General features: G+C 43.2%; 1 protein-coding gene across 5 annotated transcripts in view; it reads left to right on the top strand.

Moving 5' to 3' along the window:
* Positions 1-12,271, top strand: part of PPP2R2C (protein phosphatase 2 regulatory subunit Bgamma) — a 43,458-nt gene extending 31,187 nt beyond the window's left edge. For all 5 annotated transcript variants that reach the window (XM_081876385.1, XM_081876387.1, XM_081876383.1 and 2 more), the window contains 6 exons: positions 577-689; positions 3,845-4,022; positions 6,150-6,314; positions 8,512-8,681; positions 11,199-11,290; positions 11,727-12,271. In XM_081876385.1, the coding sequence (XP_081732511.1) occupies positions 577-689; positions 3,845-4,022; positions 6,150-6,314; positions 8,512-8,681; positions 11,199-11,290; positions 11,727-12,018 (1,010 nt within the window). In that variant the 3' untranslated portion in view covers positions 12,019-12,271. The remainder of the gene's footprint in view (positions 1-576; positions 690-3,844; positions 4,023-6,149; positions 6,315-8,511; positions 8,682-11,198; positions 11,291-11,726) is intronic.
* The last annotated feature ends 2,119 nt before the right edge of the window (positions 12,272-14,390 follow it).

The raw sequence follows: 14,390 nt of genomic DNA on the forward strand, positions 1-14,390 counted from the left end.
AAAATGTCTTGCGAGTTCCTGCGGGTTTTTTCCCCTCCCTCCCCTTTTTCTAAGCCGCTAAAAGCCGCTAAACCGCTAATAGCGCTAATCCGCTAAGCCGTCAATGGGCTTGCTTTGCAAGACGAAAAAACCGCTAGACGAAGAGACTCGCGGAACGGATTCTTTTCGTCTTGCGAGGCACCACTGTATGTAATATTAAAAGATGGAAGACATGGGGAGCCATCTGGAGCAGATCTGGGGAAAGCACAGGGGAAGAATGAATCATGCTCCCTCCCCAATTCCATTGAGAGGTGCCGTCTGCTGTATGGGGAGCAGCAGTTCATGTGTCTAAACTAATACATACAATCTGCATGTTGTTCCTTTTGTAGAACAAACACTTCTTATACAGTGGTTTAGAGAAGCTTTTAATATTTGATTAATTATTGTATTTTAATATTTTGTTGGAAGCTGCCCAGAGTGGCTGGGGAAACCCAGCCAGATGGGCAGGGTATAAATAATTAATAATAATAATAATATTAAATGAGGAAAAATGTGACAGTTACTTCTCATAACAGTGCTGATGTCTTTTTCTAAAAGATAAAACTATTAAACTGTGGAAGATCACTGAACGAGATAAGAAACCTGAGGGGTATAATTTAAAGGACGAAGAGGGGAAGCTTAAAGATCTTTCTACGGTGACATCACTTCAGGTGGGTAGATGGAGAATTGTTTTCTTCACTGAAAGAACAGCTTGTGATGTTCTAATATTTTATGTGCTGTGTAGCTTCAAACAATGGAAAACACTTGAAATGCAACACAACAACATGTGAATAGGCATTTGAATGTACAACAGCAGCCAGGAAAGCTGGGAGCTAAGGGTGTCAAATTTCTCATGGTTCCCAGTAGCCCCTGGATGTTACCATTTCCTGTGTCTAAAGCCTAACTGAGGTACCTGTGCAGACACAGATGAACCAGGCAGTTTGGTCTGTTCTATTAGTAAAACTTACATCTTAGGCTCCGATGCCTGAAAGATGAAGGGTTATAACAAATTAACAGGAGATAGTCTAATTTAAGGCCACACATAACCAATGTTTGGAGAGTAAATAAAGACACTTACCCATCAGCCATATGCTATGATAAGAAGCACAGGAATGGGGGGAAAGATAAAATCCAGACAGATTAGGGATTCAAGATTGGAACATTCAAAGGAAGCTGGCATTTTACATAAAAGAGTGGGAAAGTGTGTGGCAGACCCTAAATAATGAAGCCAAATTTTGGAGACTTGTGGCTGTAGGAGAGGGTGAAGGGAGAACCATAAAGGAGGCCTCAATTTCCCCACATGAATGGTTTCTGCATTGTAGTAAGGGTTTTGGAGAACCCTCAAATGTCTATACCCCTGTTCTTGACCTTCCTATGGAACAGGGTTACATCAACTCAACAGGCATTTTAATTCCAGGCTAGTCATCTAGTGTTGTTGTTCCAATCTTTTAAAAAGGTAACAACAGACCAATAACCTGCTGGATGTACCTTCTAAACTGTTCTCCAGATACCTTCTGAGCAAGCCAATAATATTAAAAATTGTTTCCAGCCTTTATAGACCTGACCACAGCTTTCAACTCAGAAAACAATATATGTTACCCATATATTAGTGGGATTAAATGGGCATCTTATGGAAGATAAGAATATTTGTCAGGGAGTTTAGCAAGGATGCATTTCTGATTAATTACACCCCCTTAAAACAAGCACGGTTCCAAACTTTATGTACATGAGTTACCATACCTTTTCATCTATTTTGGGGGACTGAATTTTAAGAAATTGAGAGGAGATGGGCCAAAGTTGTTGAGCTTCTCCCCCCATGCAGCTGCGGGCAGAAAACACGCCCTGGGTCGTTTCCCGTGCCCAGCGGCATCAGGGGAAGTTGCGCTCCTGCCAGCTGGCTGGTGCGTGCACCGCTTCCCCTCCTCATGCCACTATCCGTGTATTGGACGACCCCAGTTTTTTTTACACGGTGTTTGAGTCTTAAAACCTCGTCTAATACACAGAAAAATACGGTATGTAGTTCTGCTGTCGGTCAGTTAGATAGGATTGTGACGCATGTTAACTAAGCTCTTTTGCAATAAAGGACATCTTAACACTGATTACCCGAAAACTAATATAGTTGTTTTTGGGAAAGGACACAGAAAGCATAAGTGCACCGTGCATGTCTCTGCTGTTGAGCAGTGTAGCTCTTTTATATAAGCCGTCAAAATGACGGTATGCAGAACTAGACAATGGACGTTAACAGCTTTTATTTCTGAAGGCGGCCGATTGGTGGAGTCTGTTCTAAAACATATTTGTAGGAAAAGCAGTTGCTCAAAGGTGTTTTGGTGCAAGATCTGGAGTGAAGGCAGTGTCACTTCATTGGAAATACTTCAGAATGGGTTCTTGAGAAAACTACTTCCTTTAATCCTGAATACACCAGCAGCTTTGAGAACAGAGACCGCTGTGCCCTCTTCTGAGTCAGGAGTTATAGCAAGTTGATCCAAAACAAAATAAAAAAAATCCTTCCAGTAGCACCTTAAAGACCAACTAAGTTAGTTCTTGGTATGAACTTTCGTGTGCATGCACACTTCTTCAGATACTTCTTCAGAGTGTATCTGAAGAAGTGTGCATGCACACGAAAGCTCATACCAAGAACTAACTTAGTTGGTCTTTAAGGTGCTACTGGAAGGAATTTTTTTATTTTGTTTTGACTATGGCAGACCAACACGGCTACCTATCTGTAACAGCAAGTTGATCCAGTATTGGTGCAGACTGAATGAAATGGGCAGCTCAAGACTCCCAAAGAAGAGTTGGTATGAATAAGTGAGATTGTGGGGGGATGGGCAAAGATCTGCCAGGGCAAAATGAACATGTATTCAGCGAATTAGAAAATTCAGTTTATCCTGGGATAAGGAAGTGATTAACGACCTTAATAAAAACCACTCCTCTCAGTGGTATGTTGCCATTAAAAAAGGGCCATCAAATTCAGAGATATTTCTCTAACATTACCTACCAACAACTGATAAAAGTTTTTACAGAATTAAGATTTCAACAGATGCTTTCCACAGATTTGACTAGCAGGTGTCGTCATATTCCTGTAAGAAACAGACATAGTACAGTATTTATTGCATTACTCAAGAAATTGTTATCTTGTGTTGCAATGTAGTGGGTAGCCAATATACAACATAGTAATTTACTCATTATCTTGCCGATCAGAAGGTCGGCGGTTCGAATCCCTGCGACGGGGTGAGCTCCTGTTGCTCAGTCCCTGCTCCTGCCAACCTAGCAGTTCGAAAGCACGTCAAAGTGCAAGTAGATAAATAGGTACCGCTCCGGTGGGAAGGTAAACGGCGTTTCTGTGCGCTGCTCTGGTTCGCCAGAAATGGCTTAGTCATGCTGGCTACATGACCTGGAAGCTGTATGCCAGCTCCCTCGGCTAATAAAACGAGATGAGCGCCGCAACCCCAGAGTCGATCACGACTGGACCTAACGGTCAGGGGTCCCTTTACTTTTACCTTTATATCCCGTCAAGTTGTTTACAACTGCAGTGGAAAAAAATCCAAGTGAGAATCCTTGAATTTGTCAAGGTGACTTGTTCATTTGAGCAAGCTAAATACAATTGGCATTATGATTCAAATGCGTGTTCATACTTGGATTTTTTTTTTTAAAGGTTTATGTATTGTGTAATATTGTCTTGCATGTTGTATGTATATTTTGAGAAGTTCTCAAGTAGTGTCAAATGTTTTAAAATATACCAAGTTCAACTCACAATTCACAAATCTATGAACAGCTCCAAGTTTGAAATGTTGTTTAAAACACATTTCTCCATTACTTTTTTATGTAGGTGCCTGTACTGAAACCCACGGACTTGATGGTAGAAGTCAGCCCCAGAAGAATTTTTGCTAATGGCCATACCTATCATGTCAATTCAATTTCTGTCAACAGTGACTGTGAGACATACATGTCAGCAGATGATCTTAGGATTAATCTCTGGCATTTAGGAATTACAGATCGAAGCTTCAGTATCCTTTCTCATGGTTACACGCACTAGTCAGCTACTACAGTTTTTTGTTTCAATGCATTTCGGACATCTCAGTCTCTGGCTGGTTTGTAACTAATGTACTAAGCAAACAAAGCAATAATGACGACGCCTGGAGACTTCTGCATTACCACCCCCACTCAAGCACGCCCCCTCGCCCCCATGACTGAAGGGGCAGGGCCATGCTATGTGCATACACTGTGCGCACATGCTGCAGGGCATGCTGACGTCACTCACACACGAGTGCATCACACGGTGTGTGCGCACAGCTGCCGTGAAATTTTGAGGGGGCCCGGCCCCATCCTTGAAAATTTGGGGGGCCCTTAGCTCCCCGCCCCCATTGGCACCCCTGACCCCACCTGAATATCCACTCTCTGCTGGAAAGTACAATGAGATATCAAGTCTTTTTCACTACTAACCCTCTTGTCAGGGCCAGCTCAAGAGATTTTGACACTTGAGGCAAAATCACCAGTGCTTCCCCCTGTCCCCCCTCTTGATTTTTGCCCCCTGCCACCACCAGGCACCCGCTGCTTGCCACAAATGGGTGCCTGCTGCCTCCTCTGCTGCCCAACCAAGGCCATGACCCCCAGCTGCCTCCAGCACGCCAGGGCTTCCCCTGGCCACCTCCAGGACAGCACAGGAGGACTTGGCCATTGTGGCAGAGCGCAGCCACCACATTGGAGGAGCAGGAGGTGGTAAAGGCTCTGCCATGGTAAGTGGCAGGTGCCCAAAGTCATGAGACAGTGGCAGTGCCACCCTAGGAGCCTGCCACCAAGGCCACAGTCTCAGTACACCTCATGGCACTGCTTATGGTGACACCCTCCCCATCTCACAAAACACCATTCCATTTCCCCCAGAATTTAGCTAGCAGTGGATAATATCTCAAGAAGCAGCTGACCTTGTATAAAAAAATGGGCAGTCATGCCAAAATGACGTTTAGGTCCACCATCTTGATTAAAAATGACATCCAGTGTCCAAATGGTGACAAAGTCTGCCACGTTACCTTGGGAACCCTTGTTCCAAGTTTGATGATGATATAGAGAGAAGGCCAAACCTATGCTGTGGTAGAAAACAGGTAAAGTCCCACCAAACTCACATTTTGGTCTGCCATCTTGTTTCAAAATGGTGCCTGGTGTCCAAGCATCAGCAAAGATCATTGCCTCCACTCTGGGAACCCCCGAGACAAATTTGGTGGCAATATCTCAAAGAGGCATCCAAAGTCACAGAGAACAACCAAGCAGGCAAACTATTTTCTAAAATATCTAGTAGATAGTGTCTGACGGTTATGGCCAAATTGACAAATCAGCAATTCTCTCTAGAAGTCTAGGCCAGCAGAAGAGTTAATGTAGCTTTCTCCTGGCAGGTGCTATAAACTGGATTAAGGTTAGAAAGATATAACTAAATTGGTCAATGAATTAAATCCCTACAAAAATACAAAATAGGTTGCTGATGTGGTCTTATTAAGGACCCATAATGTTTGAAAAACTACATTTCTCAAGGATGTTGAAGCTCATAAAGCAGTAGCAAAAGGTTATGACAAAGTGCAATGATAGTTCTTCTCATTGTCACACACAGATTATGGCAGATATATATTAGCAAATAATGGGATAAGTGCTGGCGCCTACGGCAGTGGTAGGAGATTCCTGCTGAGTCTGAATCAGCCCAGGAGTTCTTTCAAAGAGGCTGATTGTGGACTTCAAAACCCCCAAACAGAACTTGGATCACTACTTCACAGACAAAATCATATTTATCTGAACATTGGAGGGGTGCATTTCAGCCTGGTTGCCAAGGCAATACTTGATGCATAAAAGGCCCAGTTTTCCCTCCACTTTTTAACGGGTTTTAATGGAGATTTTTTTCAAACTCTCAGATTTCACTGTCAGTCCCATAACTGCATCAATTGCATCCTCAACAGCTTAGCAGAACAAGTGGTTTTGACTAATAAAATGTACATAGCCGCTATGATTAGCTAGTAAAAGGTATTTTTAGCTTCCTGGCTGTAATTCAGTAGCTTTTTCAATGAGAAATCAGTAATGTAGCATACATGAAAAGATGGTAGAGAATAACAGTTTATCTCTGAACATGTTCCTTACTAAATATTTCCACTCAGACATTGTAGATATAAAGCCAGCCAACATGGAGGATTTGACAGAAGTTATTACTGCATCTGAATTCCATCCTCACCACTGCAATCTCTTTGTTTACAGCAGTAGCAAAGGGTCTTTGAGACTTTGTGACATGAGGGCATCAGCGCTCTGTGACAAGCATTTTAAACGTAAGTTACCGGGTGAGATTTTCATTTTAAAAATGTTGACGTCTGCATGTGGCAGACTTGAATCTGGAGGTTATTGTTTATGCACTCATTAGAAGTAGAGATGGCTCACCAATAAGCGCCATGACCATTCCGCCCCCCCTCGCCACAGCCACCTGCCCAACACCCAACATCACTGGGGCAGGAGGACAGGATTACCCTATTTTTCGCTCTAAGACGCATCAGACCATAAGACGCACCTAGTTTTTGGAGGAAGAAAACAAAAAACATGTTCTGAATCCCAGAAGCCAGAACAGCAAGTTGCTGTTCTGGCTTCTGGGATAGCTGCGCAGCCTGCATTCGCTCCCATAAGACGCACACACGTTTCCCCTTACTTTTTAAGAGGGGAAAAAGTGCGTCTTATAGAGCGAAAAATACGGCAAATCCTGCATTGGCTATAGGTGAGACTGTTCTCAGCATGATGAGTGGGAGTTGAATCATGCTTAGTTCAAGCAACCCAGAAAACTAGAGGATCGCCTTGGAGTGTGAGGGCTGCCTTAAAGCCCTTGTGTCATGTCAGATCTGACCCCCTTCCCCCCGATGGGGCACAGGGGTGAAATGGACGAGGAACACAAGCTGAGCTTGAATTCTGGCATGATGGAGGCACGGTGGGTGAGTAGCTCCCATCTCCGAGAAATTGGCCCATTACCTACCCTGGATGGAATTGCACTCCCACTGAAGGAGCAGCTTTGCAGTTGGGAGTGCTTCTGGGTCCATGTCATGGTCCGGTTTACGGGCAGTCGAAGTCCTGGCGGAGGACGTCGGGACCGGGGGCAAGACGGCGGGGTGGGAGGAGGAATGAGAGTCTGGAAGCCAGGAGTCAGGAAGCCAAGGGTCAGAGAACTGGGAGTCCAGAAGCCAAGGGTCCGAGGATCAGGAAGCAAGGAGTCAAAGAGCCAAATGCGGCAAGGCAGGAAGCATGTTACTGTGGCAAAGAGCCAAAGGGAAATGCTGACCTTATATCCCTTCCCAGCTCTTGCCACCAGGTGCTGTGAGTTACCAGTCGGCCTCACCTGTGTGGCTGCACCTTGCCTCTTGAGAACAAACTTAGGAAGGCCCCAGTCCTGCGAAGCCCTACCAGTCGCAGGGCCTGGCTCCTGCACGCACTCCCTGCACGCCTGGAGGCTCAGGGAGCCTCAGTGGCTGGAAGCGCCTTTGACCAGCAGGAGCTGGTTTGACAGCTACAGCCATTCCTGGACCAGGAAAGCCTTGCCACAGTAGTCTATGCGCTGGTCACTTCAAGACTGGGGTTCCTGCAGTGCGTTCTATGTGGGGCTTCTCTTGCGCTTGATCTGGAGGCTGCAGTGAGTGCAGGATGCTGCAGCACGATTGCTGACAGGAGTGAGGCCTCTCCAGCATGTAACATCCATGCTCAGAGATCTGCCCATTTGCTACTGGGCCAAGTTCAAGGTTTTACTATTAGTATATACAGCCCTTAACAACTTGGGTCAGTTTACCTAAAAGATTGCTTTCCCTCACATGTACCCACTTGACCAATTTGACTGGAGAAAATGGCACTTCTACAGGTGCCTCATAATACACTTTCTGCCTTTGTAAGTACTTGTTTAATGGTAGCACCTACACTGCGGAACTCCCTGCCTATTGATACCAAGCAGGAGCCTTCACTGAACTCTTTTTCAGGGCCTGCGAAAAACATTCTTGTCTAGACAAGCCTAAGCAGATGCTTAGAAAGTTGGGTTAATTTTAATCTATTTTGATATTTTAACTTTTGTATGTTTTAAAGTAGGGTTCTCCCCCCAACCCCTGGTTTTAATGATTTATCATTTTGTAAACTGGTCTGAGTTACTTTGCAATGAAACAAATAAGTAAAAAAAAGCCAGAATCTAGGCAGTGATTAGGCACCTTGGAGGCACTGTGTGAAATGTTAGCGTTTTAAACATTAAGTCAGTTTTACATATAGATATATGTCTTGTTTTGAGTTAGCAGAGCTGTATTTGTTATTTGAGCCAGCTATTAAAAATACATTTTAAAAAGACCTTTATTGTGCCTTTTTTTTTTAGAAGTTCAAGGTGGATAACAGATTTTTAAAATCAGTAAGAAATTACAATGTAATATTCTGATTAATTTGAAATTGCCATGGCAAAATAAGTGATGTGTACTTCTTAATAGGCATATTTTTCTCTTTGTTTCACTTCATCAGTTTTTGAAGAGCCTGAAGACCCCAGTAGCCGCTCGTTTTTCTCTGAAATTATTTCTTCTGTGTCTGATGTCAAATTTAGCCACAGTGGGCGATATATGCTAGCGAGAGATTACCTCACTGTCAAGGTTTGGGATCTGAACATGGAAACAGTGCCAGTAGAGATATACCAGGTAAGTGTTTGTTGCTTTTATTTGACCATGATGGTCTAATAAATGGCAGTCTAGGATAAAATCTTCTCAAACTTTGCAACAGATACAGAGATGGATTACCTTTGACACGTAAGAGAATACCATATTTTTCGCTCTATGGTGTGCATCCTATGGAGCAAATGCAGGCTCCTTGGCTTCAGCGATAGCAACGCAAAGCCTCCAAAGCGCAGAGGGAGTGCTCCCTCCACGCTCCGGAGGCTACGCGTTGCTTTTGCTGAAACCTGGAGAGCGAGAGGGGGCGGTGCACACCGACTCCTCTTGCTCTCCAGGCTTCAGGGATAGCCGTCTGAAACCTTCGGAGCTCAGCACGAGTTCCCGCTGCATTCCGGAGGCTTCAGGTTCCTTTCGCTGAAGCCAGGAGAGTCTTGCTGCACTCCGAAGGCTTCAGGGATCTTTGAGGCTGGCGGTGGGGGAAAGCAGCGCTTCCCCCCACCGCCAGCCCCACAAGCTCGGGGGGCAGCACAGTTGAACGCACAGAACGCACCTTGTTTTAGAGGGGGAGAACAAGAAAAAAAATCTCCCCCTCTTTGCGCAGCGCCCCTTCAGCGAAGCGGGAGGAGAAATGTAAGGGGCTCCATTTCTCTTGCCACTTCACTGAAGGGGCGCTGAGCAGAGAGGGGGAGAATTTTTTTTCTTGTTCTTCCCGTCTAAAACAAGGTGCGTCCTAAGGTCCGGTGTGTCCTATAGAGTGAAAAATACGGTATTTTTAAAGGAAGGGATGTGGTAGCAGTAAACTCTTCCAGGGACAAAAGTCAGTGCTACTTCTGACATTACTTAAAAATAAGTCGCTACAACTGCTATATAAAACGTTAAATAAACAGAAGGGGGTTACATAAAGAATTTATAATGATTCAGAGCCACTGAGAAGGAAAGCTAACTGACAGATTTTGCAATTTTCCCATCACTCCCATGCAAGAGGCAAATGAATCCTCTGGAACATGGGTAGGAGTTGTGAATGTGCCTGTCATTAAACTCCATCATATATCCAATACTATCTTTTTAATCCTAAACCTAATGCTTCTTTGTTGCTGTTGCTGTTTAAACTGCACCTGTGATGTCCTTCAGCTCCCTGGGATGCTAACTTACTTCAGTCTCCTCTCGTCTGTTAAGCCAAGCCTGGAAAAATGCCAGTAGAGCTTGAAATACATAGAAACTCTTTGAGAACCATGCAAGCAATAGGGGCTTTGGGCTCATCCACACTTTTGCTTGTCCTACCACTTCCCCTTGGAGGAAACCTGCTCTTTACTGCTGAAGTGGAGCAAACGTCCGTTGGTTTTCCTGCAGATTAATGTTTGTTCTGATTCAGCAGTAAAGAGCAGGTTTTCTCGGGGAAAGCAGCAGGGCAAATGGAAAACTGCTTTCTAGGCATGTGACAAGTGGAAGTGCAGACAAGCCGAGAGAGCTGCTATTGCGAGTGTTTTGTGTGGGAGAACATGGCTATTGAGATAAGCAGCAGCAAACTGCAGTGGAAGCTGCACTTCACATTGCCCCTTTCCCTAGGAATTTGGGCTGAAATCCTGTAGCCACTTTCCTAGGAGTAAAGCCCACATAACAGGAGTGGTTGTGCCATTACATTGAAACTGAGCACAGACCTCTTCTAATTTCACCTCTGAAGCAGGGATGGCAAGGACATTGAGCTACGTAATTCAGCTTACTACAGAAGTCTCTTTCAGGGAAACTAGTGTCACATCTCAAATAAATTAAATATAGTTCAGAAAGGATACGGGTTCTGGCTTTTTTATGTAGTACTGGTTTAAGTTATGTGCAAATTTTCCTCAAATAATGGAAAGTTGGTTCAAAGATTATAATATTAATTTAGGTCTGTAAATCTATGAAGAGTCTTTAAAAAATATCCAAAATGTGCCCTCGTTGTTTTTAAAAGAAATTCATTTTAAATGTTGAAGAGAAACAAAATAAATTAATCAGCAATGTCAGGTTTGCTGCTAGGGCCATTGCTTCAAAACAGAAATAAGCTCACAGTCTTTAAAACTAAGATATTCCTATCAATTGCCTGGGAGCAAGCCCCACTGAACTCAATGGGCCCTTCTTCTGAGCAGACAAGAATAGGATCACGCCCCAAAGTGCTTAATCGCATATATAATTTTGTCCCATCTAACTCAGTGGGATTGACTTTGGCTCAGTTGTGCTCAAAATATTTTTTATTTTTTTTAAGTGTCAGAGGATCACTGTATGTAAGGGAGAGTCTTCAGTTCAGGGCTGTAGCCAGCCTGGAAGACCAAGCTGAATGAAAGCATATGTAATTCCTAATAGTGGGCCCAAAGCAGGTTGAGAGATATCAATAAAGTTACTTCAAGAAAGATGTTCTGTTCTCTTAATTTTATTATCAATGCTTGTTTACCGACAACATGTAAAAAGCTGATTCCACCAAGAGCTCTTGGTAGTGGTGTTCTTTGAGGGCAAATGGGAAAATAGAAGGTCTAACCTTGAAATAAAAGCTGCTTTTTGCTCACTAAACAGGTTCATGACTACCTTAGAAGCAAGCTGTGTTCCCTTTATGAAAATGATTGCATCTTTGACAAGTTTGAATGTGCGTGGAATGGATCTGACAGGTAATATAGCCACCCAACTGTCTTGTTTACCATACAATGCTACTTTGATAAGATGAGAGGAGCCAGTCAAGAACGCCATTATAGCTGATGCCTAGGGGAAAGGCTTCTCTGATGTACTAGATTATAAAAAGGAATATTTCTTGCTCTAAGAGATGTTTGGAAAGTCTGAAATATATTGCTGCTCCCTTCAGTGGGGGGGGGGGGGAGCAGAGTGGCGCTGGGAAGCAAGAAAACTCCACATACTGTATTATCTATTCATATAGTTATTGATTTTATATCCCCCACCCTGCCTCTCAAAGGAACTTAGGGCAACAAACATGGTTAAAATAATGAAAGCCATCTTCAAATGATGTTAAGAATAATTCCAACACTGATTTCAATGGCTCCTGCGTTGTGCTCTTCGTTCGTGACGTTTCCCATTTTCCTTCCTCTGCAGTGTCATAATGACAGGAGCATATAACAATTTCTTCCGAATGTTTGACCGGAACACTAAGCGAGATGTTACGCTGGAGGCCTCCCGAGAGAGTAGCAAACCCCGAGCAATTCTCAAACCTCGGCGGGTGTGTGTCGGAGGCAAGAGGAGGAAAGACGACATCAGTGTTGACAGCTTGGACTTTACCAAGAAGATACTGCACACGGCATGGCACCCAACAGAGAACATCATTGCTATCGCGGCTACAAACAATCTGTACATATTTCAGGACAAAATGAACTCTGAAATGCACTAGGATTCCTCTTTGTAAACAGCCGCCCAAGAGGTGACAGGTGTGGTCGCTGTTTGAGATGTGATGCTAATCCTTTTACTTGGAAGCAAACATCACTGAATTCAATGGGTCTTACTCCCCATTAAGTGTCTGCAGGTGTGATGGAGATGGATTTGCCCTTTTAACTACCCCTACCACCCCTTGAGACAACCACTCAAATGTTTTAATTTATTGCAATTGCTGCAGATATGTTTCAAAATAAATTCTGTTAAGAAGGGCCCTGTGTCCCACTCATCACTAATTATTTTATATTGTTTCTAAAAGACTGCCCACAAGAATCAGACACCTACGTAGTCCAAGGTCCTCCGTGATTTTTTTTAAGGATATCCCCCTTGTGGAGGAGGGGTTTAAGCCCACTAACACAGTTGTAGTTCCAAGAGCAAGGGGTTACTGAACCACAGAAATGGCCCCAAAGATGCCTTAAGCCAGAATCTGGGGCATAAGGAAACCTTGCAAGAAGCCACTGCTTGGGCCAGGGCAGCTAACAGCACATATGCAAGCAGAAAGAGATGTGGCGGAGATCAAAGGTAGATTAGAAGGCTTTTAGACTAAGGACCGCATAGTTGGCCCTATCATATAGTATCAGCTAAGGGGGTGGGACCATTAAGGACACACACAAAGCAGAGGACCACCTGCAGCCTGTCAAGCAAAACTGCTGCATGACTCGTTCAATCTGCAGCTCTCCCCCACTCTGCAATACCAGAGTAGGTTGATGGCGGGACTGGCAATTATTCTTTAAGATCTATTTTCCGCTCAATTTGAGTAAGGTGGGCAGAATATGATGCGTATCTAATGACTTTTCAAAACAGCTATCTAATGACTTTTCAAAATATCTGCCATTGTTACATCTGCAAGTTCAGAAAGGGCCAGGAGGACAGGCACTAGCTCAGCTCAGGATACACAAAACGAATAAATGACTGTCCCAATTAATGTCACAACGCAGCCGTTTAAATCACTCTTCAGTCAGAACTCGGCTCTTCTGACCAGAACTCACTGTTGGCAATGCTAGCCCCTTGGACACGAAATGTAGAGATTTAAAAAAACTTGCAGCATGCTCAATGAGACCTGCAAGAGTGAGTTGTCTCATGTCAACCATCTCCAAGTTATTTCTTGGCCTGACTGAAATGGAGGAAAGCACAATCACCTAACTGGCCAGGCTGCCTTTCTCAAGATCCCTCTGCTGTTAATTAATTTTGCACTATTCTGCATAGACCTTTCGATAAATGAGAGGAGGGCGTCATAAAGAAACTTGCATGCCTTTGCACTTTGATTTGGAGGGGGGCGGGGAAAGAGAAGGGGGGAAAAGTGAATCCAAACGGATTCTGTGACACCATGATTTTAATCAGAAGCTTTGTTAACACTACATGAAATGAAGGACACCTGCCATTTTCTTGATGCTGGACATTGTGTACAGAAGCATCAACTCCAATAATCCACATACAGTATGAAATGTATACAGTAATTTTACCTGAGAATGAATGTTTGTTTATAAAGCTACTGCATACTCTACGAGACACTGGCAGTATTTATGTACACTGTATTCTAATTGAAATTTGAACAATCCAGTCTTCTTGTAAAAACTTTTAGGAATATGAATATTGTATAGAATTCTTGTTAAAGCCAAATAACCATTTTTCTTTTTTTAACAAAAAAAACCCTTTTGGCTTTATTCATTAATCAGAGTAATTTAAAAAATGATAACTGCACACTGGAATTTTATGTCTAAAAATTGTATTTTGGGGGGGGGTGGCGGGGGCACTGTCTGGCAGTAACCAATGATGCAATTGTTCTTCACACTCCCCCAGTTTCAATTCTATTATCTTATTCATCAACTACCAAACTGGTTTATGCAGGGATTATATAATATCTTTCTAACTACATAAAATGGGTTTTCAGGCCACATTAATACAAAGTTTTCCGTTAAAAAGGAGGAACTAAACTCAAGACAGTAGTGATCTATCTGGGTCTCCGATATCACCATTATAATCTAATTTTGTGAATGTAAGCAATGAATGTCACTCATTCCAAATCCATGAAGAACATCTTTTTGCTTTGGTTTTGAACTTAAGAAGGTAAATAATGATACAGTTGGTAAATCCAGTTAGTTGGAAAGCTTCATGGCTGTATTCTTGTGTTGCACAAATTAGCTGACTGTTGTTGGAACATATATATAAATATGTTGATACTGGCTTTTTCAATAAACACTTTCTTTAAAAAGCTGAGCTGTGCTTAATTCTACTCCAGCAGTTGCTCCTTTAAATCAAATAATTGCACCTTTGATTCAATTATTGTTCTCAAAGCACTTGAAATGTACATTTAACAACAAGATCAACCCT

Source organism: Podarcis erhardii (genome assembly GCF_964252035.2).
Source record: "Podarcis erhardii genome assembly, chromosome: 9".
NCBI classification, from domain to species: domain Eukaryota; kingdom Metazoa; phylum Chordata; class Lepidosauria; order Squamata; family Lacertidae; genus Podarcis; species Podarcis erhardii.